General features: G+C 44.2%; 1 protein-coding gene across 1 annotated transcript in view; it reads right to left on the reverse strand.

The window, feature by feature from the left end:
* Positions 1–26,354, reverse strand: part of LOC137535013 (zinc finger protein 260-like) — a 50,778-nt gene that overhangs the window by 23,394 nt on the left and 1,030 nt on the right. Inside the window, exons 2-6 of the mRNA XM_068256775.1 lie at positions 22,515–22,631; positions 21,747–21,917; positions 21,540–21,618; positions 21,319–21,416; positions 21,000–21,204 (exon numbers count right to left, since the gene is read on the reverse strand). Of these exons, the coding sequence (XP_068112876.1) occupies positions 21,000–21,204; positions 21,319–21,416; positions 21,540–21,618; positions 21,747–21,917; positions 22,515–22,607 (646 nt within the window). The 5' untranslated portion in view covers positions 22,608–22,631. The remainder of the gene's footprint in view (positions 1–20,999; positions 21,205–21,318; positions 21,417–21,539; positions 21,619–21,746; positions 21,918–22,514; positions 22,632–26,354) is intronic.

The following is a 26,354-nucleotide window of genomic DNA, read 5'->3' on the forward strand; positions in this document are numbered from 1 at the left end:
AAACCTAGATTCCTTTCTGGAAGAGGATAAAGATGGAAATCCATCCATTCCCCCCCCACAGGGGCTAAAAAGCCTGGAAAGTAGACTTTACAACTTAATGGAAAGAGAGGTACGCAAATACTGGACGATTGTTACTTTAAAGAAATATAAGGCAGTAGGGAGAGCCCCACGAGGGATACGTTTTTATAAACCTTTAACTCAGGCGAAGGTCCGTCCCTCTGCAAAGACTAAATGTGATGCCTTATTTGACAAATGTGTATTACTATATCAAGATTTGTTAATAGAAGAAAATGAGATTGACTATCAAGAGATCTTAGATGAGATTGAGGATGTCAAGAAGTTGATCAAAGCCCTCACAGATGAAGATAGTCTTAATCTATTAACAACTAAGTTTGAACTACGTCTAACCCCGATACAGGAACAGATCAAAAAAGATAAAAACACAAAGTTTGCCCGTGACCGAGTGGATTATGAGCAACATCAAGTCTTCTCCTGGAGGAAAGATAGACCTTACCGTAATCCAAATAAGAGGAACAAGGGGAGGAAAAGGCGTAACCCCTCAGGAGGTGGTTCGGGGAGGAGTTCTCCAGATAGCTCCCCAAATGGCTCCCATGGTTCTATGAGATATATGGGATCATCGTCTGAAGATGAGGTCCCTTTAGAAAGAAGGTCAGGAGAAGCAAACGAAAATCAAAAAAGTATCCTGAAACAGGTCTCGTGGACCAAAGTACAACCGAGACGATCGGAAAGGAACAGAAAGAAATAAAAGTCTATAATCTATCAGGGGTAGATTTGAGTGAGGCAGTATTTTCTCTACTGAACAAAGGCTTAAATTTTTGCCCTACAGTTGAATTTGATTATGTCAAGTTTGAACAGGAACTTTTTCTAAACACGAGAAAATTGTCATTACATCGTTTTTTTGCAAGTAAGGAAAAACCACCGGAACGTTTTCAGGAAGTGGACATGAGAACCATTCCCCCATTAGTTAGTACATCTGAGGACCATTGGGATCAGAAAACTTTACGTGATTTATGTGAATTGTCAGACGCATACATTCCTAACAGAATTGAGGTTAACCGCAAGCTCCCCTTTGATATAGGCAATAGATCAGTCTTTAACCCCCCATCAGTCCCAGGGGGTTCAGTTGAATTGTTTTATTCAAAAGTATTGGATGATTGTAAGTCACTAATTTACCCTAAAGATGCTATTAATTTGTCTGGCCAAGAGAGGGAAGCTTTGAGATGGCTGCAGTCTAGGACAGATCTAACCATCAAGGAAGCAGATAAGGGGGGAGGGGTGGTAATAATGTCAACTGAGCAATATCAAAGAGAATGTTTGCGTCAATTAGAAGATAGATCCACATATTCCAAATTACCCACTGATCCTACATCACAATATACTAATGAGTTGAAAAAGCTTCTCCTCAAAGGTGTCATGGATGGTGCTATAGATAGAACTGTGGCAAACAAACTGCTTCCTCAGTTTCCTCGCAGCCCGGTGTGGTACTGTATTCCGAAAATACATAAGACCTTGGATAACCCACCGGGCCGACCTATAGTGTCAGCCATTGGATCACTGACGGAGTCACTTTCACAGTTTGTGGATTTCCAGCTAAGACCCCTATTGAGATCATTACCAGCATATGTAGGGGATACCACAGAGGTTTTGAATGTTCTAGGAACTTTTGAATGGCAACCAGGATATCATCTGGCATCAATAGATGTGGTTTCGCTATATAGCTGTATATGCCATGTGGATGGCCTAAGAGCTATCAAGACCTTTATACCCAATTTGATAGAGGAGGATGCTTTACAGTGGTTTGTGTTGGCGGGTCTGGAGTTTGTCCTCACCAGGAACTCATTCCTCTTTGACCGCCAGTGGTACCATCAGGAGGTCGGCACGGCAATGGGGAGCCCTGTGGCCCCCACCTATGCCGGCCTCTTCATGGGCCACTGGGAGGCAGATCATATTTATTCATCGAGGAATGGGTTCCTGGAGCGGATCAAACTTTGGATCCGCTACATTAACGATATTTTGATTGTGTGGGAGGGGCAACGAGAGCAATTTAATGAATTTATGGAATATCTTGGGTCAAATGATGTTAATATGCAGTTCACTCACTCTTGGGGAGATCAACGTTTACAATTCTTAGATTTAGATATAGAGGTGAGGGAGGGAGTGATATTAACTAAAACCTATAGGAAGCAGACGGCGGTCAATTCTTTATTGAGTGCAACAAGTTATCACCCAGCCTCTACTCTCAGGGGGGTCCCCTATGGACAGTTCCTCAGACTTCGGAGGAATGCTAGTTCATGGGAGGACTTCCTTGTACAGTCTGAGGATCTTACAATTAGATTACAGCAAAGAGGATACCAATCCAAAATGATCCGGCAAGCTTTTTCAAGGGCAGCTGGAAAGGATAGAGCCACACTATTAAAACATAAGAGAAAAGATGGCCAGACCAATCCCCAGGAGAGATTTTTTATGCATTTTTCATACTCACCAATGTTCCAATTTATTCAACAATCAATAAGAAAAAACTGGTGGATAATCCAACAGGATAAAATGTTAAAATCAAAAAGTATCCTCCCCCCCTGTGTCTCATATAAACGAGTCCCGAACTTAAAAGATAAACTCTCGCATGGCGAGTTTACCAGTCGACAATCTGTATCTTGGCTGGGGTCCAATCGCCCTAAGGGGAATTTCAAATGCCATAGGTGTTCTTGTTGTAACTTTATAGAATTGGGCGATTCCTTCACTCGCTTTGGGCGGACGTGCAGGATCAGACAGTTCATTAACTGTCGTACCCGAGGCCTGGTATATGCACTAGTTTGCCCCTGTCAGCGTATTTATGTGGGTGAAACCACGAATATGCTCAAGGATCGGTACCAGGCCCATTGCAGGTCTGTGCACAGCGGGGAAGGGTGCCCAAGGGTGATTGAGCATATGCGCGAGGCCCACAATAGTGATGTAACAAAATTAAGATTTTTGGGTTTAGAACAGGTGACACGTGACAGGAGGGGTGGGGATTGGCATCGTAAGCTTTTACAGAGGGAAAGCCATTGGATTTCATATTTCGATGCGGTAGGACCTTTAGGCTTAAATGAAAAGAATAATTTAGCCGTATTCATCTGAGACTTTTATTTTAAATGATTTTAGTATCCTGATTTTTGGTATTTCCCTATAGGAAGATTTTAATGTATTTACTCTGAATTTACCCCTATAGATCCATGCTAGATTTCTGCTAGTAAGTCCGTCCCTTTGGGTGGTGAGTATATAATGATATGTTATCTAAATGAATATTTATATTAAATGAGACTGCTCTCCCCTATGGGGATGGACTATAGCTGAACACAAAAAGGCACTTAATTAATTGATCATTATGGATGGTTTAATTGATTTGTTTACGATCTTATGTGATTATGTGGCATGTATGTGGAGCAGTCGTGTAGGAGTTGTCCATCTGCCTATGAAATGTTTATATATAAATTTGTAGCCTTTAAATATTTGGCCACTTGATGGCAGCAGAGGTCATGTTGTTTAACTCCCAGCCAGTAATATTATTTTTTTGCCCTCTGGTGGATATTTTTGGTAGTTCACGCGGTTTTCGGGCTGATGCGCCATGATGGTCGCGTTAGTTTGACGTCATATATCATGACGAACCCGCCGGAAGTGACGCGTATGGAGTATGCGTACCACCAGGCGGAAATACCATGGTATGGCTATGAGAAGCTTGCCGGAAGTGACGCGTACGGGCCGTGCGTCTCACTGGGCGGAAGCACCTGGGTATGGCGCCTGTCTTTGGTTACAGCGTGCGCTCCATAGGCGGACGCGACTTTGGACAATTGCGGACAGCTGCTCCACATGCTCAGGGGTAAGTGCCTATATAAGGGGAGATTCTACACAAGGGGGGTTGTCCTGATGATGCGCCACAGCATTTAACTGGCGCGAAACGGCTGTCGACCTCCCTACCTGCCTGTACCTCTCTTTTTTGAATATACTGGATATGTAAAGTATGTCTTTTTTATCTGATACAATTAAAAGTGAAGTTTTATAAGGGATGTGCAAGGCCCCTTCTTCTGCTTTTTGAAATTTGACTGCTGTCTTGGCAATTGCACTCCCCCAGTGAGATAACGTGGCTGTCCTGTGCACGATACAATATCTACCTCTTTATGATCTAACAATTTACTATCATTTATTGATGCTCCTTCACTTCATCCAAGTACAGCTAACCTTAATCCTTTCTCCTCTAAGCCTCTTAAGCCTCATCTACAAGGTACAATTTTACATCAGATAGATGGATCTATTAGATAGATCTAATAAGAAATTGCATCGTGTGTAGCCGTCCAAATTGCTTCAGATCAATTTTGCGATAGATTTTTCTTTGATAAGTACTCAAAATCCATTGCAAAATCTAACGCAATCAGATTGGACTGGTTGGAAATTATCTAATTATTTTTATTATTTATTTATAAAGCGCCAACATATTCCGTGGCGCTGTACAATGTAAGAAAACAAACAAGGGATACATAATGATACAGACAATGATATACATCAAATATGAACACTAATACAAAATACAGAACTGCTGAATACAATAGGAAATTTAACATGATGACTAAAATGTATAAATGTCTAACAGTGTGCAAGCAATTAAATTAATAACATCCCATGACACAAAAGGGTGAGAGCCCTGCCCTTGGGAGCTTACAGTCTAAAGGAATGGGGTGGAAACAAGAGGTGGGGGAAGTATACAGTATATGTACAGGCAGTGCGTAATTAGGTTATTTATGGGTTATTTATGGGTGCATGGCCTAAGCTAGAGAATATGCTAGTCGGAAAAGGTGGGTTTTGAGGGAACGTTTAAAGATTTCAAAGGTGGGAGAGTGGCGGATGTGCTGTGGAAGGGCATTCCAGAGGAGGGGTGAGGCACGTGAGAAGTCTTGTACACGTGAATGTGAAGAGGTAATTGTAGAAGAGGATAAAAGAAGCTCATGTGCAGATCTGAGATTGCGGTTGGGTTGGTATCTGGAGACTAGTGAGGAGATGTACAGAGGAGAGAGATTGTGGAGAGCTTTGTAGGTTAGGGTTAAGAGTTTGAACTGAATCCTCTCATTAATTGGTAGCCAGTGAAGATCTTGACAGAGAGGATCAGCAGAGGAAGAGCGAGAGGAGAGATGAATAAGTCGAGCAGCAGAGTTCAGTACAGATTTGAGCGGTGCTAGTCGGTTAGTTGGAAGTCCACCAAGCAATATATTGCAATAGTCCAATCAAGATATAAGAAGAGCATGTACTAACATTTTGGTTGTGTCATGAGAGAGAAAAGGTTGGATACGAGCTATGTTTTTGAGTTGGAGATGACAGGAGCTGGTTAGGGAGTCAATGTGAGGAATACATGAGAGAGAAGAATCAAATATTACCCCTAAGCACCGTGCTTTGGGAACTGAAGTTATAGACTTGTTGTTAACATTTATTGTAATATCAGGCAAAGAGGTGGACAGGGAAGGAGGCCTGATCTGAATAAGAAACAGTAAAAGACCTTCCAGAGAGGTAGGAAGATATCCAGGAGACAACGAGGTCCTTTATTCCTATAGATGAAAGGATCTGTAGGAGTAGACAGTGTCGAATGCTGATGACAGATCTAGAAGGATGAGTATGGAATAATAGCCTTAGGATTTAGCTGTGAGGAGATCATTAGCTACTTTGGTGAGGGCTGTTTCTGTGGAGTGGTTTGGCCGGAGGCCAGACTGGAACTGATCAAGCAAGGAATTTGCAGATAAATACTGACTTAGTTCAGCATGAATGTAGCGTTCCAAGTAATTTAGATGCAAATGGGAGAAGTGACACTGGGCGGTAGTTATCAAGTTCGGTGGGGTATAGAGATGGTTTTTTTTTTAAAGATTCTTTATTTTGAAGTTTTCAAGGAAATAACAGTACATGAAAGAAAGTAATGCCATTCCAAATGGCGCAATGTTACATACATATTAAATTGTATATTATACATAAACATAGGAGCCAAGCAGCGGCTCCTTTTAAGACAAATTCATAACAGAGCGAGAGTATGCTTGTGCACTGATACTAAGTCTGATTAAGGAAATAATTGAATACTGTCCCCGGTGAATGAGAGGATACACATATCTGCCCCTATGTGTAAATGATGCGAGACTCTACTTTATGTAACAGAGCTATCCAGAATGAGGGGGTGAGGGCGCCGGGGCCCAGAGGGATCATACACCCAGCGAGCTCATCCCCTACTGCAAGTATCTAAGAGACTCAGAGATAGACGGAGACATAGCCATATCTATCAGTGTTTAATCAAATGTATGAAGAGGTAAGTGTGCAATAGTGATATAAGAGAAGAAGAGAAAAGACAGGAAAGGAAAAGGTAAGATGAAACAAAGAAAATAGAAAGAGAGAAAGTAAGGAGGAAAAGTAAAGGTACGATCCGGATCGGACGTCTCGGGGTCATCTGATGGGTCTACTGAAAAAGATTCTCTAAAAAACATAACATGTCGCAGGGTGTAAGTGACGCTGCTTCAACGACAGGGAACTTAGGGGCTAATAGCCTACTCCGGGGGATATTAAGTTTTTGTAGGTATCCGTTTCCTCGAATTCCCACCAAGGTGACCATGTGCGGTTAAATTGTTCTAGACGATCTTGGATGGAATGTGTAAGATCCTCCATATATTTAATAGACTGAATCTCTCCTAACCATTCTGCGATAAGGGGTGCCTGATTTGACTTCCAGTGGCGTGCAATAACAAGTCTGGCCGCATTAATGAGGTGTTTTGACAATGATTTCTTATATTTGCCCAGTCTCCTCGGGGTATTGTGCAATAGGTAATATGAAGGGTCATCCGAGGGTTCTACATCTGTGATTTTAGTGATGATAGATTTGACGGCGTTCCAGAAAGGCACTATAGTTGGGCAGCTCCAGAAAATATGAAGCAAGGTACCCTTGTGAGCCGTACATCGCCAGCACAGAGGGCTAGAGTTAGGGAACATCTTGTGTATTCTATCTGGGGTATGGTACCAGTGTGTCAACATTTTGTAACCGGATTCCTGTATACGCGCTGATATAGATGATTTCTGGGATAGTATGAGAATCTTTTGCCATTGAGGATCTGAAAAAGTTCTGTCAAGGGAGGATTCCCATTTAGAGCGTAATGAGGTTGATAGCCCAGCATCCGAAAGAAGCAGTGAGTATATTTGGGAGATACCTCGTTGGACATGCCCATCCCCACTACACAGTTTCTCAAAGGGGGAGAGAGCTCTGGAGAACGCCTCAGCCCTCCCAAGGCCCGAGAGAAAGTGTATGAACTGAGAGTGGGACCAAACGTCCAGTGTGGGCGATTTCAGACGGGTCCTGAGAGCCGACAGAGTCGCCCAGTTATTATTTTCAAGTAGTTGGCAGGCTCTAATGGGGCCGGGAATTCTCCATTGTTTATAAGCATTTTTACATAGCCCTGGTGCGAAATCAGGGTTATCTAGTAGGGGAGTCAAAGGTGATGGCAGAGTAAAGAGGGTATTTGATCTATTAAGTTGGCCTAAAATCTTGAGGGTGCACTCAGTCAACGGGGAGGCTTTGACTATAGGAGACACTGTCCTATTGGACCATGGTAAGTGTGGTAAATGGGGCGAAACTAAGTCACTCTCCATTCCCACCCATTGCTTGAGGGCACCATGTCGATGCCAGTCAACAATCCGTATGAGTGACGAGGCCCCATAGTATAGTGAGAGGTCGGGGATTGACATACCTCCCTGAGTTTTAGGTAGGATCGTTAAAGCATATTTAAGTCTAGGAGGTCTATTTTTCCATATGAATTTCTGAAGCAGTACCCTGAGTTCTTTAAAATATGATGCAGGTGCCAGTACCGGAAGGGCCTGAAAAATGTAGAGGAATCGTGGTAACACATTCATTTTGATAATATTCACTCTACCAAACCACGAGAATTTTGCTACATCCCATCTTTTCAAGTCAGTCCTAATCTTAGAGAGCAACGGGACATAGTTAAGGGCAAAGACTTCTGTAAGGTTATTGGGTATTTTAGTGCCTAAGTATGTTAATGCTCGAGGGGACCAGGTGAAAGGGAAGTTGGACTCTAATTGAGACTTTAGGGTGGAGGAGAGGCCGACATTTAACGCCTCACATTTGCTATAGTTTATTTTAAAGTTAGATAGGTCACTGTATTTGGAAAATTCCAACATAAGGTTAGGAAGGGAGATGTGTGGGTTAGTTATATAGAATAAGAGATCATCCGCATACGCGGCGGTTTTGTGTTCAACTGTCGGGAACCTAAGTCCACTGATGTCCGGGTTTGCTCTAATATTACGGAGTAGGGGTTCCAGGGATAGGGCAAAAATAAAGGGAGAAAGGGGGCATCCCTGTCGGGTGCCATTATAAATAGGAAATGATTCGGATAGTTCTCCATTTATTTTGATCCTAGCGGAGGGGGACTTATAAAGGGCCATAATGTGATCTATTATATTTCTAGGAAGGCCGATGTGCTGTAAGGTACTATTAACAAAATCCCATCGGACACGGTCGAAGGCCTTCTCCGCATCAGTGGATAAGAGCATCATGGGCGAGGCCTTCGACCGTGCCCAATGTACTGCCAACAGGGTTCTAAGGGTGTTATCCCTAGCTTCACGGGTGGGAATGAAGCCAACCTGATCAAGGTGAATTATACTAGACATCAAAGGGGAGAGGCGATTTGCTAAAATCTTGGCATAGAGTTTCAGGTCAATGTTAAGTAGGGAGATGGGCCTATAGTTTGAACAAAGAGAAGGGTCTTTACCTGTCTTGTGGATCACAGTAATATGCGATAGTAGCATATCTGTAGGGAAGGAAGTCGGTGTATCAGGGTCGGCTGTGGAGTTGAGGGCCTTAAGAAGGAAGGGGTGTAATAAAGAAAGATAATGCTTGTAATACTCCAGCGTGAAGCCATCTGGGCCTGGGGCCTTGCCCGATGGAGTTTGTGAGATGGCGAGTTTAAGCTCAGAGAAGGAGATTGGTTCACCTAATTCCTCTAGCGACCCCTCCGGTACCCTAGGTAGGCCTGACTGCTTAATGTAGTCTTGTATTCTTTCTACGGTGGGTGTGCCTGAACGGCTCGGTTTCTGATTTGGTAGGTTGTATAAAGACTTGTAAAATTCCCGGAACACACGGGCTATTGAGGATGTTCTGTGGTGTTTTTTGGACATAGAGTCATTTATATGAGGAATATAGTTTGCATTTTGTTGGATCCTAAGGGCTCTAGCCAAGAGACGGCTGCATTTGTTGCCGAATTCATAATAATGGCGCTTACATCTGGATGCAGCGTATCTGGCTTTAAAATATAGCAGGGACTTTAACTTTTCACGCTCAGCAGTCAGAGCTTCTAGATCAGTACCTGACATAGAGCGCTTATGGAGCGTTTCCAATCTGTGGATTTCCCCAAGTGCCCTATTAATCTCCTCTGTTTTTTCCTTTTTTAGCCTACTCCCCTCCTGGATTAAAACTCCCCGGATCACACATTTGTGCGCAGCCCACAGTGTCATAGGGGACATACCCTCTACATCATTAGCTTTAAAATAATCAGTAATGGCAGTCTCTACCCTGTCTGCTATATCTCTGTTCTTAAGAAGAGAGGTATTGAGCCGCCAGGAAAATGGGCCTCGTCTCCCTTCAAGGATGGCAATTGAGACAGATACAAATGAGTGATCCGAAAATGGGCATGTATCGATCTGAGCTAGCGATGTCAGTGACAAGAGGTTATGAGAGACAAAAATATGATCGATGCGGGAGTAGATCCCGTGAGGGGTGGAGAAAAAGGTATAGTCCTTAACTGAAGGATTTAAAATACGCCAAGTGTCCACTAGTTGCCTAGATCGTAAAGCATTTTTGCATTTATAAATTAGCCTATACGGTAAGGCTGTTTTACCTGAGGAAGTGTCAAGGGCCGGGTCCAAGGGAACGTTTAGATCGCCTCCAATAACCAGGCTTCCTTCAGCAAACGCGTCCAGCTCCTGTAGGAAGTGTTCCAGAAAGGTTTGTTGCCCTGAGTTTGGAGCGTAATATGACCCAAAAGTATACATTTGGTTATTAATTCGACCCTTTATTATAATAAACCTGCCCTCTTGATCTTTACATATTTGAATCTGGGAAATGGGGACATCTTTAGATAGTAGTATTGCTACTCCTTTTGATTTGGAGTCAGGGGAATTGCTCAGGAAGGCATTAGGGAAATATTTGTTGTCTATTCTAGGATGTTCCTCACCACGTAAATGCGTCTCCTGGAGGAAGGCCACATGTGTTTTGGTCCTGCGGAGCTCCGCAAGTAGCGCAGATCTCTGTTCGGGAATGTTTAATCCCCTGACGTTAAGCGTCTGTATTTTAAGTAATGCCATTAGATTGTGTTATTGTTGGGCATATATGCCCCACCAGGGTCCCTGACGCCGAACCAGATCGTTTAGAAAAAGAGAGGAGAGAGACAGGAAAGTAGACAACAAGGAAAGTAACAAGTATAAAGAGGTGGGGAAAAAATCCCCAGGTACATGCCGTGTAAAGCTCAAGCTCCACACAGCATAACACTCTCGTTAGGCCAGTCCCCTCGTTCGTAATTGAAGAGAGGAAAATTAACGTTCTGGCCAGAGAGAAAAGGAGGGGGAAATGTACCACCATCACGGATGGAGTCCATTGCCCCCGGCCATAAGATAATAAGGAGCGCATATTTGGTATCCCTTAGTATAGGACAGGTATGGAGAACTGAAAATAGATACAACAGCTGAGAAAAAACTTTGTCTTATGAAATTTACAAAAGAATAACCCTATTGGGATAGGACGACCTCGTATAGTTGCTAGTACCTCATTGCACCCCCGCCCACCCTCGTCTCGACATAAGATCCAACTCAACCCCCCCCCCCCCCACCAACCTCCCCCTCCCCCCCCCCCCCCCCCCACACACACAAGATCCTCCATGTCACATTTAAGTGAGGCATCATACAAAGGTTATTGATTCATCTATGACGGTGCAGTTGTTATGCAGGTACATACCTTTTCAGACCTAGGCAATGGGTATGCCGATCATACTTATCCTGATCACAGATGTATATAAACATAGAATAAAACCTTTGTTGCAATGAAGTGACATATCATGTATAACTATAGATAGTAAGTCTCGTGCTATGTGGGAAGTGAGGGGAGGGAAAGGGAGGACAAAGATCCACGCCCGCGGCAAAAGGCTAAGCGTACCTATATCCGGCGAAGTGCCAAGGTATGTGACAGTAGTGTCCCGTACGTGAGCATAACACAACCATTGTTAATACGGGGAGGACGCTTCTAGTGTACAGGAAATAAAGTTTTGTGAGGTAGCGTCTGTGTCCGAGGAGGAGGCAGTGCACTGTGGCAAAGAGTATTGCAGGGCGTGGGGGCGAGAGGAAAGAGAGCACCGAAGGAGGTCCAAGCTTCCAATATTAGCTCGGGTGGGCAAAGTGGTCTATGGGTCTTACCAGTAGACGGTCCCATGAGGAGGAAGAAAGAGTTTCCCATTACACTCACATGTTAGAGTCTGAGGCGGCGTCTCTTTGTCGTCTTACGCGTGATGGTTTAGGCATAGTTAGGGAATCCGGGTCCCACTCAGGTACGGTGACCTGTGCGATATTCAAGGTTGAGAAGAACTCTGGTAGGTCTCTAGGGTGCCGTAGTGTGAAGGAGGTCTCGTTCAGGGTTGCATAAAGATAGAAGGGGAAACCCCAGCGGTAGGTGGCCCCAGCTTGTTGCAGGGCAGTCAGTATCGGCTTCAGAGCTCGTCGTTGCACCAAGGTGGAAGGCGCTAGGTCCTGATAAAAAGTGATGATAGCGCCATCAAAGTCATATGAGCCAGCAGAGCGTGCCGCTTTCATGATTGCGTCTTTGATAGGGAAGTCATGAATGCGGCATATCACATCGCGAGGAGGTTCTGCATTGCGAGGTGTTGGGCGTAATGCGCGATGGGCTCTGTCCATCTTTATAGGAGTGTCGACTGGTCTGTTTAGCAAGCCGTTAAAAATAGCTTGCAGAGAGGGCCCAAGATCTTCTTGCCTCGTGGCCTCCGGGAGGCCGCGCACTCTCACGTTGTTGCGGCGGCTCCGGTTCTGCAGATCTTCCAGCTGGGCACGTGTGTGGCTCTGCAAGAGGGTTTGCTTGTCCCGGGATTCCTTCAGCGAGGCAACATCAGCCTGTAGTACCTTCACCATGTCCTCGAGTCCCGTAACCCGTTGTGACGTCGCTGCGATATCTGACCTTATGGCGGCAATCTCCTCCCTAGTGGACCGCACTATTTGCTCAGTCTGGCGGATCAAATCTTCTTTGGTTGGCATGCCCCGCAGAAATGCCCACATCTCCTCCAACGCTGTTGTTCTATCGGAGGCTCCTGGGGAGCTAGCTGGGGAGAGGCCCGAGGCCGTGGTGTCCGCCATTTTAGGTGTGCTGCTCCGGGTGACCCGTTGGGAAAAAAAGCTATCTAAAGGTCCTTTAGAGGTCTTTTGAGTCTGCCGTCGTCTGCTCTGTCTTCTGGGCTTACTTGCCATACCCTGTCGGGCTTCAGCTGGGTGATTATAGAGGGCTAAACCGGCTAAATCTCTGTATGTGGCCGGGAGCTCTGGAACCACACGTCCTCACACTTCCATGGCACGCTCCGCCCCCTATAGAGATGTTTTTTTAAGTAGTGGTGTTACAACCATCTTCTTGAATGAGGATGGAAAAATTCCAGTGGAGAGGGATAGGTTAAACAGCGATATTATGGCAGGGATGAGGGATGTGGATAGCTGTGGAATGAGATGTGATGGGATAGGATCCAAAGAACAGGTAGTTAGATGGGATTTGGAGATAAGAGAAGAGAGAGAATGTTCGGAGAGTGGAGATAAATTGGAAAGAGAGCAGTCAACAAGAGGAGTGGAGATGAAGTTTGATGTCTGCAGGGCTGTGGAGTCGGAGTCATGGAGTCGGAGCAATTTTGGGTGCCTGGAGTCGGAGTCGGGGAAAAATGCACCGACTCTGACTCCTAATGAATTTGTAACTGTAATTAAAATAGAAAATATGATAAAATGTTCTATTTCTCAGATAATAGTCATTAAAAATAATGTATATATACAGTATATATATATAGTAATAGCTGTTCAGTCCACAAAAATGAAATAAACCAATCAAAATTAGTTACTTGTGCTGCTTCAATAAAGCAGTCCCCATATTTTTAAAGTCAGCTATACACATCTGATTGTGACTGTATATATGTTGTGTACACAGGAATCTCTTATATATACGAAATAAAATCTATGCTGTAAGTATAAAGCCTGATGTGTAGCCGTGTCACTAATAGAGATGGTCAATGAGATGGAAATAATTCTGCATTGATGCTGGTTTATGCAAATGTATGCACTCTCTTTGCTCATGAAATCAAATAAATTGATATGTTGTTAAAATTTGGTTTGGTGACTATGAATTAAAGGGTGCCTGAGGCGAATTAAAAGAAAAGCTTTATACATACCTGGGGCTTCCTCCAGCCCCCTTCAGGCCATTCGGTCCCTCGCTGTCCTCCTCCACCAACTAAATCTTCTGCTATGAGTCCAGGTAATTCAGCCAGTCAGCGCAGTCCGGCCGCATGCCGCTTCCACAGCCAGGAGCGTTCTGCACCTGCACAAAAGTGCTGCGCAGGTGTAGTATGCTCCCGGCGGCGGAGTGTGTGCATGCGCACTACTTGCAATATATAATTGGGAGTATAGTCTTTTTACACAAAGGGAAAAAGAAAAAACCTTATGATCCCTTTTTGGGGTAATCCACTTTCCCCTATTGGAGCTTCACATATGTAGAAAGGACCTTAAAGTGAAAAAATCGGGCTAGAGCTTTTCAATGCAAAAATATCAAAACTTTATTGACACAGACATAAAAAGAGTAAAAAATTCTCTGTTAGAGGTTCCTTGTGGATATATCCAAAACAGAATATACAGTGCAGACATCGGCTTAATTATAGACTTAATGCAAATTTTGAAAAGGCAACGACACGCTCGTTTTGGGCACAGAAGGCCCTTCATCAGGCCAAGTTGCAGAAAGCACTGTCTACAAAGAAAGCACATAAATAGATATATATTAATAACATTGATAAAATACATAAAATGTATATCCAGCACCTCACAGAGAAATGACCCGAGGGTGAAAGTGATGACGCCGTGTGAACACCAGGTCTCATATCGACAGACCCCCACACTTGTCAATGAAGAGGAAAAAAGTGTCGATGTCAAACAAAGCAGCATTGAGAGTAGCAGAAGGCATATCATCACAACCTTAGGGACTAGTAAATATCAGTCCACTACATATGCCATAACATAAAGGGAGAGCTTAGGAATATCAATTTGTGACAAACCCAGAGGTCTATAAATATCGACCTTATCACTAAAAGAAAATAGCACATAGAAGAGAAAAAGGGAAGACAATAAGAAAAAGCATTTCCGCATACCTGCCAATGCTGTGGATATTGCACATTTAGGACACCAAGGAAGCAAAAAGCATCTGAACCAACCAGATGTAGATTACACCTTTAATAGACATGGCAGCAATAAGTACGAGTGGTCAAACAAAGGTAACCATTAAGGCAAGACACTCTATAGAAACAACCAATGTAGTTCCCAAGGGCTACTATTAATAAGGTTACCAGAATCACAGTCCTAAAATGTATATCGTCAGGAGCCAGTCATAGTACCTAAGGTAAAAACTACAAAGGAACAAGCGAACAATGGCCCTACTGAACAAAAAATAACTCAGTGATATAAATAGGACAAGTTAGGACCAACTTGTAAACAGAAAGCATTGCAAAGCTCCAAAGTCAATGCTATAATTGCTATAATGCTATAGTTTATAAACAATGTGGTCCATAGTAATAGTGCCTGTAAAGGGAAACGAAATAGCATACAGCATACTTACGATCCCAGTGGCTGACAAACGACTGATGTGGCAAGCTGCAAAGGTGGGAGTGCACAATGTAATGGCGGCGACCAGCTTAAATACCATCCCCGGCGTCTATAGAGACGCTCTGCGCATGTCAGTAGGCGGGGAGAAGAATGGACAAACAGCTGCGCCCAGCGAGGTCACGTAACCAAGCTGGAGCGCAAACAGGAAGTGGCCGGAAGTGATGTAGGCGGCGTTAGTAAGGAATAGGACTAGAAGGACGGATTCCGTAAGACACGCCCAACATCCCCTATACGTCACGCTTCAGCGTGAACACGGAAGCGCCCAGCGTGTAATGTGAGGGACGGCCCCACCTAAACTTAGAGTAGGGAAACAGTGTGGTGCGCATCACAATGCCATGTGACACGCTGGAGCGCAAACACAGGAGCGCCCAGAGCGTCACCTGCACCACAACCACGCATGCCTAAACGTCCACAAACATATGTATACAGAATAAGATGGGCAACCTGCCCCAGTCAAATATATAACCAAGCCACCAATGAAGGCACACTCCACACAAAAGAGAAAGCTGTATACAGTACAAAGTGCATAGAATGGCTGCGGCAAATCAATGCAGCAGATCCCTGCATGGCTACACCATCCCAGTATATGCACTAAACATACCATAACATGGCCTAACCTGACAGAAGGCGACAGATAAAGCAAACCCCCACTATGCAACAAACCACACAGTAACATTAAAAGGGCACAATGCATTCCATTGGAACTATACTTTACTCTGATGTCCCAATACGTGCAGCAGTCACACAGGATCGACAGAGGATGCAGAAAATGCCAATTGCAGTAAGAATCTGTAAGGAAAACAAGAAAAAAGAAAAGAAAAAGAGAATAATGATAAACCTTCCATATAGATTGATTTATAATAAACCAGCAATATAAATATCATTGGGGCCTGTATTCCGCATTCATACCCCAAGGAGTCAAAGTTTGAAGTGTCTTAATCCAGCGAGCCTCCCTATGTAGTAAACTCGCTTCTCTGTCGCCGCCTCTTCTTAAAGGGGCGACGACTTCCAACACAAAGAAACGAAGCTGATTAGCTGCGTGTCCCATTTGTACAAAATGACTAGCAACCGGTGAATCAATCTCCGAAACTGCTTGATGTCTACGGTAAGCCACATTGATTTTCGATCTATGTTCTATAATTCTCTCTTTGACAGGTCTTGTTGTTTCACCTATGTATAATTTGCCACAAGGGCACTTAATAGCATAGACGACAAATGAAGTCTCACATGTGGCATAATGTAGAAATTTAATCTAATGACCTCGCATCGGATGATTGAAGTACCTTCCCTTAAAAACCAATTGGCAGCAGGAACAACCTAGGCAGGGAAAAGTTCCTCTTCTAGTAGGGGCCAGAGTTGTTTGTAAATTGGTCCTTCCTGAGCCCAAATCGGCCTTGACCAAATGGCCCCTAATGGATTGGGCCCGCTTATACGCAATCATAGGGGGTGATCTAAAGGATGGAATCTTAGAGCTCCTTGATTTCAGAATAGACCAGTGTCTCTTAACAATGGAGGAGACCCGTGACGAGATGGTATTGAATGAAGTGGACAGGATCAAGCGGTCACTGTTGCCCCTCGGTTTGGCCCCTTGTGTACGCAACAGATCAGATCTCTCACAAGTGAGAATCTGTCTTTTGGTGCGTTCCACCAGATTTCTGGGGTAATGTCTCTCTATAAACTTGTTAGCCATACTTGACATCCGCTGTGCACTCTTGGTTTCATCACTAACAATGCGTCGAACGCGCATAAACTGAGATTTAGGTAACGACTCGCGCAGACTTTTAGGATGAAAACTCCTAAAGTCTAATAGTGTATTACGGTCAGTTGGCTTTGTATACAAATTCACATACACTTGTGAGAGATCTGATCTGTTGCGTACACAAGGGGCCAAACCGAGGGGCAACAGTGACCGCTTGATCCTGTCCACTTCATTCAATACCATCTCGTCACGGGTCTCCTCCATTGTTAAGAGACACTGGTCTATTCTGAAATCAAGGAGCTCTGAGATTCCATCCTTTAGATCACCCCCTATGATTGCGTATAAGCGGGCCCAATCCATTAGGGACCATTTCGTCAAGGCCGATTTGGGCTCAGGAAGGACCAATTTACAAACAACTCTGGCCCCTACTAGAAGAGGAACTTTTCCCTGCCTAGGTTGTTCCTGCTGCCAATTGGTTTTTAAGGGAAGGTACTTCAATCATCCGATGCGAGGTCATCAGAATAAATTTCTACATTATGCCACATGTGAGACTTCATTTGTCGTCTATGCTATTAAGTGCCCTTGTGGCAAATTATACATAGGTGAAACAACAAGACCTGTCAAAGAGAGAATTATAGAACATAGATCGAAAATCAATGTGGCTTACCGTAGACATCAAGCAGTTTCGGAGATTGATTCACCGGTTGCTAGTCATTTTGTACAAATGGGACACGCAGCTAATCAGCTTCGTTTCTTTGTGTTGGAAGTCGTCGCCCCTTTAAGAAGAGGCGGCGACAGAGAAGCGAGTTTACTACATAGGGAGGCTCGCTGGATTAAGACACTTCAAACTTTGACTCCTTGGGGTATGAATGCGGAATACAGGCCCCAATGATATTTATATTGCTGGTTTATTATAAATCAATCTATATGGAAGATTTATCATTATTCTCTTTTTCTTTTCTTTTTTCTTGTTTTCCTTACAGATTCTTACTGCAATTGGCATTTTCTGCATCCTCTGTCGATCCTGTGTGACTGCTGCACGTATTGGGACATCAGAGTAAAGTATAGTTCCAATGGAATGCATTGTGCCCTTTTAATGTTACTGTGTGGTTTGTTGCATAGTGGGGGTTTGCTTTATCTGTCGCCTTCTGTCAGGTTAGGCCATGTTATGGTATGTTTAGTGCATATACTGGGATGGTGTAGCCATGCAGGGATCTGCTGCATTGATTTGCCGCAGCCATTCTATGCACTTTGTACTGTATACAGCTTTCTCTTTTGTGTGGAGTGTGCCTTCATTGGTGGCTTGGTTATATATTTGACTGGGGCAGGTTGCCCATCTTATTCTGTATACATATGTTTGTGGACGTTTAGGCATGCGTGGTTGTGGTGCAGGTGACGCGCTGGGCGCTCCTGTGTTTGCGCTCCAGCGTGTCACATGGCATTGTGATGCGCACCACACTGTTTCCCTACTCTAAGTTTAGGTGGGGCCGTCCCTCACATTACACGCTGGGCGCTTCAGTGTTCACGCTGAAGCGTGACGTATAGGGGATGTTGGGCGTGTCTTACGGAATCCGTCCTTCTAGTCCTATTCCTTACTAACGCCGCCTACATCACTTCCGGCCACTTCCTGTTTGCGCTCCAGCTTGGTTACGTGACCTCGCTGGGCGCAGCTGTTTGTCCATTCTTCTCCCCGCCTACTGACATGCGCAGAGCGTCTCTATAGACGCCGGGGATGGTATTTAAGCTGGTCGCCGCCATTACATTGTGCACTCCCACCTTTGCAGCTTGCCACATCAGTCGTTTGTCAGCCACTGGGATCGTAAGTATGCTGTATGCTATTTCGTTTCCCTTTACAGGCACTATTACTATGGACCACATTGTTTATAAACTATAGCATTATAGCAATTATAGCATTGACTTTGGAGCTTTGCAATGCTTTCTGTTTACAAGTTGGTCCTAACTTGTCCTATTTATATCACTGAGTTATTTTTTGTTCAGTAGGGCCATTGTTCGCTTGTTCCTTTGTAGTTTTTACCTTAGGTACTATGACTGGCTCCTGACGATATACATTTTAGGACTGTGATTCTGGTAACCTTAATAGTAGCCCTTGGGAACTACATTGGTTGTTTCTATAGAGTGTCTTGCCCTAATAGTTACCTTTGTTTGACCACTTGTACTTATTGCTGCCATGTCTATTAAAGGTGTAATCTACATCTGGTTGGTTCAGATGCTTTTTGCTTCCTTGGTGTCCTAAATGTGCAATATCCACAGCATTGGCAGGTATGCGGAAATGCTTTTTCTTATTGTCTTCCCTTTTTCTCTTCTATGTGCTATTTTCTTTTAGTGATAAGGTCGATATTTATAGACCTCTGGGTTTGTCACAAATTGATATTCCTAAGCTCTCCCTTTATGTTATGGCATATGTAGTGGACTGATATTTACTAGTCCCTAAGATTGTGATGATATGCCTTCTGCTACTCTCAATGCTGCTTTGTTTGACATCGACACTTTTTTCCTCTTCATTGACAAGTGTGGGGGTCTGTCGATATGAGACCTGGTGTTCACACGGCGTCATCACTTTCACCCTCGGGTCATTTCTCTGTGAGGTGCTGGATATACATTTTATGTATTTTATCAATGTTATTAATATATATCTATTTATGTGCTTTCTTTGTAGACAGTGCTTTCTGCAACTTGGCCTGATGAAGGGCCTTCTGTTCCCGAAACGAGCGTGTCGTTGCCTTTTCAAAATTTGCATTAAGTCTATAATTAAGCCGATGTCTGCACTGTAAATTCTGTTTTGGATATATCCACAAGGAACCTCTAACAGAGAATTTTTTACTCTTTTTATGTCTGTGTCAATAAAGTTTTGATATTTTTGCATTGAAAAGCTCTAGCCCGATTTTTTCACTTTAAGGTCCTTTCTACATATGTGATGCATGCGCACTACACCAGACTGGCTCAAGTGCCTGGACTCATAGCAGAAGATCCAGGTGGCGGAGGAGGACAGCGAGGGACTGATTAGCCTGAAGGGGGCTGGAGGAAGCCCCAGGTATGTATAAAACTTTAATTTCATCTGTCTCAGGATTACTTTGTTACACAGTGGTACTATACTCTACATATGCACTCCCCACAGAGCTGCAGGGAATCCACTGAGAATGTTGTGCACATTGAACACAGAGGGGTTGTCTATCACCCATAAACCTGGTTCAGATTGTGCATGAAGAATGTGTAATAGAGGAAGAATCTCCTCATTCCCCTGCAGAGTACCTGCACATCACTCTTACATGTACCCACAGTTACATTGCCTAGTGCCTGATAGATGTTCTTTGTTCCGGTCTGTACCTTTTACAAGTACTCTTACCAAGGACTAGTTTTAGTCTAAAGGGAATAAATATAGTAGTCTACATATCCGTCTCACTTCAGTTGTCTTGTAAAATTCCTAAGCGTTGGCAATTAACAGACGAATTTCACGTTACATACTGTTAATCAACAAAATTGTAATATGCAAATTAGAGGAGTCGGAGTCGAGGAGTCGAAGTCGGTGGAATCCTAAACTGAGGGGTCGGAGTCGGTGGATTTTTGGACCGACTCCACAGCCCTGGATGTCTGCATGGAAAACACACTACGGATTTTTGCAATTTTATCTGTAAAGTATGTTGCAAATTCTTCAGCTGATAAGCACGAAGAAGGAGGAGGAGGGGGTGGACGGAGAAGGGAGTTGATCCGATCTGACAGAAAATTGTACCGTTTAGATGAGCCTTAAAGAGAACCCGAGGTGGGTTTGAAGAATATTATCTGCATACAGAGGCTGGATCTGCCTATACAGCCCAGCCTCTGTTGCTATCCCAAACCCCCCTAAGGTCCCCCTGCACTCTGCAATCCCTCATAAATCACAGCCACGCTGCTGACAAACAGCTTGTCAGAGCTGGCTGTGTTTATCTCTATAGTGTCAGTCTGCTGCTCTCCCCGCCTCCTGCAGAACTCCAGTCCCCGCCTGCATCCCTTCCCTCCCTGCTGATTGGAGGGAAGGGACGGGGGCAGGGACCGGAGCTATGCAGGAGGCGGGGGAGCAGCTGAGACTGACACTACAGATGTAAACACAGCCTCACAGCATGGCTGTGATTTATGAGGGATTGCAGAGTGCAAGGGGACCTTAGTGGGGTTTGGGATAGCAACAGAGGCTGGGCTGTATAGGCAGATCCAGCCTCTGTATGCAGATAACATTCTTTAAACACACCTCGGGTTCTCTTTAACATTGATTATTCAGTCTCATCAGATGGTAAATCATTTCAGAATTCTCTGTTCATTACTTTACCTGTGCTGATGTCCAGAGAGCATTCCTCTTCTTTAATTGTCCTCATCATGTCACCCTCCTCCATAGTCTGCTGATCACTCCTCACATACGTCTCTTCTTCTTTAATTGTCAATATTTCACCTTCTTCCATAATCTGATGTTCAGCCTTCATATAAGTCTCTCCTTCCTCTTTAATATAAACTTTCAATTTCGTTCGTTCTTTACCCTAAAAACAAAGTCAAAGAAAATAATATTTAGAGTTGTAAGCAATATTTATCTAAGAAAACATAAAAACATTTTTTCAAGGTTTGGAGAGTTTCAGTTTCTCAGCTAAATCTACCTGATAATGGTGGGGGATGGTGGGATCTTCCTGTAGACAATCCTGGGAATAAAGAGGACCTGTACATCTCTCTGGTGGGTTTCTGTTACTGGATCCATCTGTAAGAAACACACACACACTGACTGAATACACTGCCTCTATGTGAATATCAGAACATGGAAGGAATCTAGGTGGACTCTCCGTACTGCTCTCTCCTTTACAAGGAGTTAGTCTCCTCTTACCCGGTGATGCAAGTGGAAGCAGATTCTCTATCATGGTGTCCTTATAGAATTCCTTGTGTTCTTGCAAGTATTGCCACTCCTACATGGAGAAATAGACAGAGACGCCCTGACACCTTACAGGAAGCTGACACACAATGATACAGTTACCATACAAGCACATGCCTTGCTGTTACTGGATAAGGTCCCATAATTCCCAGCACTGCTCACCTCTCCTGTCAGCAGCTCCATCATCTTGTTGATGACTTCTACAATCTTCTTTACATTGTTTCTTTTAGATATCAGGGGGTGAGGTGGCTGCTCTGTGATGGGGGATGGTCCATGGCGGTGGCTGCTGGGTGTCAGTGGCTCACCAGATGTCTCCTTCACTATTTTATAATTCTATAGAAATATATACAATAACATAGTTACTGTGTATATTCCCAGAATCCTCCTCACCTCTCTAGTGAGCTATTATAATTACTTAGTATTCATATAGAGCTGACATCTTACGCAGCCCTGTACAGAGTATATTCTCACCTAACTGTCCCTCAGAGGGGCTCACAATCTAAGCCCTACCATAGTCATATGTTTATATATGGACCCGAAGAAGGCGTGGTTAAGCGCCGAAACGCGTAGTGACGTCAGACGGCTTGCCGAGAGGATCGTGAGTCGGCGTTTGTCCTCCTCCATACCTGCCCACCATCCGCACGGACCCTGTCAGCCCTGGCCAGGCACAGGACGCAGAGGGGACTCGCTGCTGGCCTCTCAAATGTGCATTCCTTGCACATACATTGTAAGTGCATTGATTTTAAGCGTGTTAATTTATTAAAAGTGGTAACGCACCATCGGAGCGCTCCGTTTTTCCTTATATGTTTATATATGTATCGTGTAGTGTAGGAAACCCACACACACAGGGAGAACATACAAACTCCTTGCATAAAAACTCTTTGAGCTAAGTCTTATTACGAGAGATAACCTTCCCAGAATGCTCCTCACCTCTCCGGTCACCAGTTGGATGATCTCCAGGGTGAGGTCTAATATCCTCTCAGTCATGTGACTCCAGTCCTCCATCCTCAGTGATGTGGTCATGTGATTTATTGGAAAGGCCTTTCCCTGTAGAGCGATAATATAGAATAGGTGGACAAATCATAGATCAAGAAGCCACACACTTTTTTTGCCCTGACTTGGAGATACAGAGGAGGAGTCCTAGGTTCCTATTCTGGTGACACATACATAGGCACCACTTATGAATGTACAGTACATCAAGGCAGACCGGGCCACTGTCACTTTAAGCGCTTGATTCCGTCTTCATGCCACATTGGTACATAAACATCAGACAGGAGACGCGGCTCCTGAACCCTATACAGGAAACTGCGCGGTGCTGTTTTTGACAAGGACACGAGCACATGAACAAGCGCCAGTCAGGCGTGAAACGGCTGTAGTGCCCCCCCCCGGTCACCCGAGCCCTGTACACCCCAGAAACAGCATCTGAACAGGTTTGAATACACCCATGTGTGTCTGATGTTTATGTACCAATGTGGCATGAAGAAAGAATAAAGCACTTAAAGTGACAGTCGCCTGGTCTGCCTTGATGTACTGTACTTTTACCAGTTGTTTCCGTGTGCCATATACCGGCTGCACGTCCCTTGACTTCTGCTGTGTGCCGCAGTACAGGTGTGTTTTGGGGTAAAGATTGTCTTTTTGCACGATGCAAATGCAGGTTTGCATGCCCCTCCTAAAGAAAGGATACTGAGTGCCGAGTTGTTGCATTTTCCTACAGTGTACCACTTATGAAATTGTCATCTATCAAGGTTTATACCTACAGTATTTTCTGTACTTCAGTGACTTTGACAATGTGCAGCACAGCTGAAATTATGACTTACCTCTGAAGAAGCAGAGGCCGTTCCATAAAACACCCATCAGGTTTTGTGATTTGGCTTGGATACCATTGCCTGTTTTGTATGGAGAATTAAATCATGAAAATATATACACCAGTCAGGCTAAACAGAGGAATGTCAACATGTCTTCTGTCCACTATTATGTGACCTGCCAGCTCATGCATCTACAATGGCAACTGGAAGAAGGACACTTTGGCCCATAAGGATTTAACTTTTTCTCCTGAGTTATCTCCTAGGGGAATATTTTCATACTCTTTTTAAAATACCCTTTAAGTATTTTACAATTGCAGAAGTACCTACAAGCTAATGAAAAATAACTATCAAAATAATTTTAAGTGTTTTCTTGCTTGCTGGGAGTTTAAAAGGCATTTTTATGACAAGTTATGAAAATATCTCCTAGGAGAAAACTCAGGAGAACAAGTAAATTGCATAGGGGCCCTTCTCCCCAGACTGCTGGATGCCCCCCGTGCTGTTATCCGATAATCTGACAAGAGGATTGAGGGGGAAAAAAACTACAAAAACTAAAAGGGGCACTGACTACAAGGGAGAGATTAGCATTGTAAAGTATTACTAGTGTGTGAGTGTGGTGAGGACACTAGAATGTAAGCTCAAGTGGTGCAGAGACTGATGGGAAGGCAAGTCTCTGCCTGCCTCACATCCATTTCCTCCTGGATGGCTGCCAGGTACCTGAAGCTTAATTTGGACAAGACTGAGCTTCTAATATTCCCACCCCGCACAGCTGCACCCCTCCCAGATCTGCACGTCACTATTGAAAATACTACTATCCACCCTACCTCCCAAGCCCGCTGTCTAGGCGTTACTCTGGACTCTGAACTTTCCTTTACAGCCCACATCCAAGGTATTGTCAGATCCTGCAACTTCCACCTCCGCAACATCTCCAAGATCCGCTCCTACCTGTCACTTGACACCACTAAACTCCTTATCCATGCCCTTGTCATCTCCCGCCTAGACTACTGCAATTCTCTTTTATCTGGCCTCCCCTCTAACCGTACTGACCCACTTAAATTGGTAATGAATGCGGCAGCCAGACTGATACATTCTTCTCACCGCAGTGCCTCTACAACTCCGCTCTGTAAAGCACTACACTGGCTCCCCATCAGCTTTAGGATCAATTTCAAAATCCTGTGCTTGGCCTACAAATCAGTGCACAAGACCTGCCCGACCTACATCTCTGATCTGGTCCACAGGCACATACCAGCCCGCCCCCTCCGATCCTCCAATGACCTGCGCCTAGTCGCACCACGCATAACTCAGTCACACGCACGATTGCAGGACTTCACCAGGGCTGCCCCTACTCTCTGGAACTCTCTCCCACCAGCCGTCAGACTCGCCCCCACCTTTAATACCTTCAAACAAGCTCTCAAGACTCACCTCTTCACGCTCGCATACCCCCCTACACCAGTATCATAATATGTTCTGTTAGACCCCCTCTCAAAAGACGCACCTATTGTCTCCACCCCACCCTTTAGATTGTAAGCCTCTGGCAGGGCCATCCTCCCTAATGTATCCATCTTGATTATGCAATCTTACTCACAACCACCCTTCTTGTAGACTCGAACAGTCTCTATCTTGACCTATGACACTGTATTGTTATCAAATCATTTGCATGATCTTGTTTTGTTGTGAGTTTCCGTATGTTCTACCTGTATGTTAACCCATTTATCTATTGTGCAGCGCTGCGTAATATGTTGGCGCTTTATAAATACAATAAATAATAATAATAATCAGTGATCTCTGTACAGTACTGTGGAATATGTCAGAGCTATAGAAATATAAAATAATAATAATATGAAAAGATGAAACCCAGCACTGTCTTCCAGTTTGTATTAAGCGGTTTTATTTAAGGCATAGGAGGATACAGCATAGCGCAAGCAGTGACAACATTTCTCTTCATTAAGTCCAAAAGCCCTCAGAGGGCTTGTGGACTTGATAAAGGGCTTGTGGACTTGATAAAGAGAGGGGGCTTCTCCTGAAATGTTGTCACTGCTTGCCCTATGCTGTATCCTGCTATGCCTTAAAGGGGAACTGAAGTAAGAAGTATACGGAGGCTGTCATATTTATTTCCTTTTAATCAATACCAGTTGCCTGGCAGCCCTGCTGGTCTGTTTCTCTGCAGTAGTATCTGAATAACATCAGAAACAAGCATGCAGCTAGTCTTGTCAGATCTGACTTTAAAGTCTGAAACACCTGATCTGCTGCATGCTTGTTCAGGGGCTATGGCTAATAGTATTGGAGGCAGAGGGTCAGCAGGGCTGCCAGGCAACTAGTATTGCTTAAAAGGAAATAAACATGGCAGGCTCCATATACCTCTTTCTTCAGTTCCCCTTTAAATCAGGCTTTCTCAAAGAGGGTTCCCTGGAACCCCAGGGTTCTTTGTGTACTCCAGGAGTTCCTTGGCATTTCCCCCCATTGTGGGTGACATATAATAGAGCACATTATAATAGTGTGTACTGTAAAAAAGAAGCACTAGACTGGGGGTCAGAATAATGAGCACATTAATAAAAAGCACTAGAATAAGGAGACACTGTATTAGGGGGTAGTGATATAAACAGTCACACCTATTTCTAAAGACCATGCCTCCAGCAAAATAAATGCAGGAGTTCCTCGAGACCCCAAAATTATTTGCAGGGGTTCCTTGAGATCGCAAAATTATTTGCAGGGTTCCTCCAGGGTAAAAAGTTTGAGAAAGGCTGCCTTAACCACCTTGGCGGTAATGACGAGTTCAGCTCGTCCATTACCGCCAGGCTGGATATCTCAGCCCCTGGTGGGTTGTTTTTTTTACAATTTTTTCTTTAAAACACGCAGCTAGCACTTTGCTAGCTGCGTGTTTAAATTGATTGCCGCTGCTCACCGCCGATCTGCTATGGGCTGGATCAGGACTCCCCCTGACGTCATTCCGATCGTCGCCATGGAAATC

Source organism: Hyperolius riggenbachi, chromosome 10 (assembly GCF_040937935.1).
Source record: "Hyperolius riggenbachi isolate aHypRig1 chromosome 10, aHypRig1.pri, whole genome shotgun sequence".
Lineage (NCBI taxonomy): Eukaryota > Metazoa > Chordata > Amphibia > Anura > Hyperoliidae > Hyperolius > Hyperolius riggenbachi.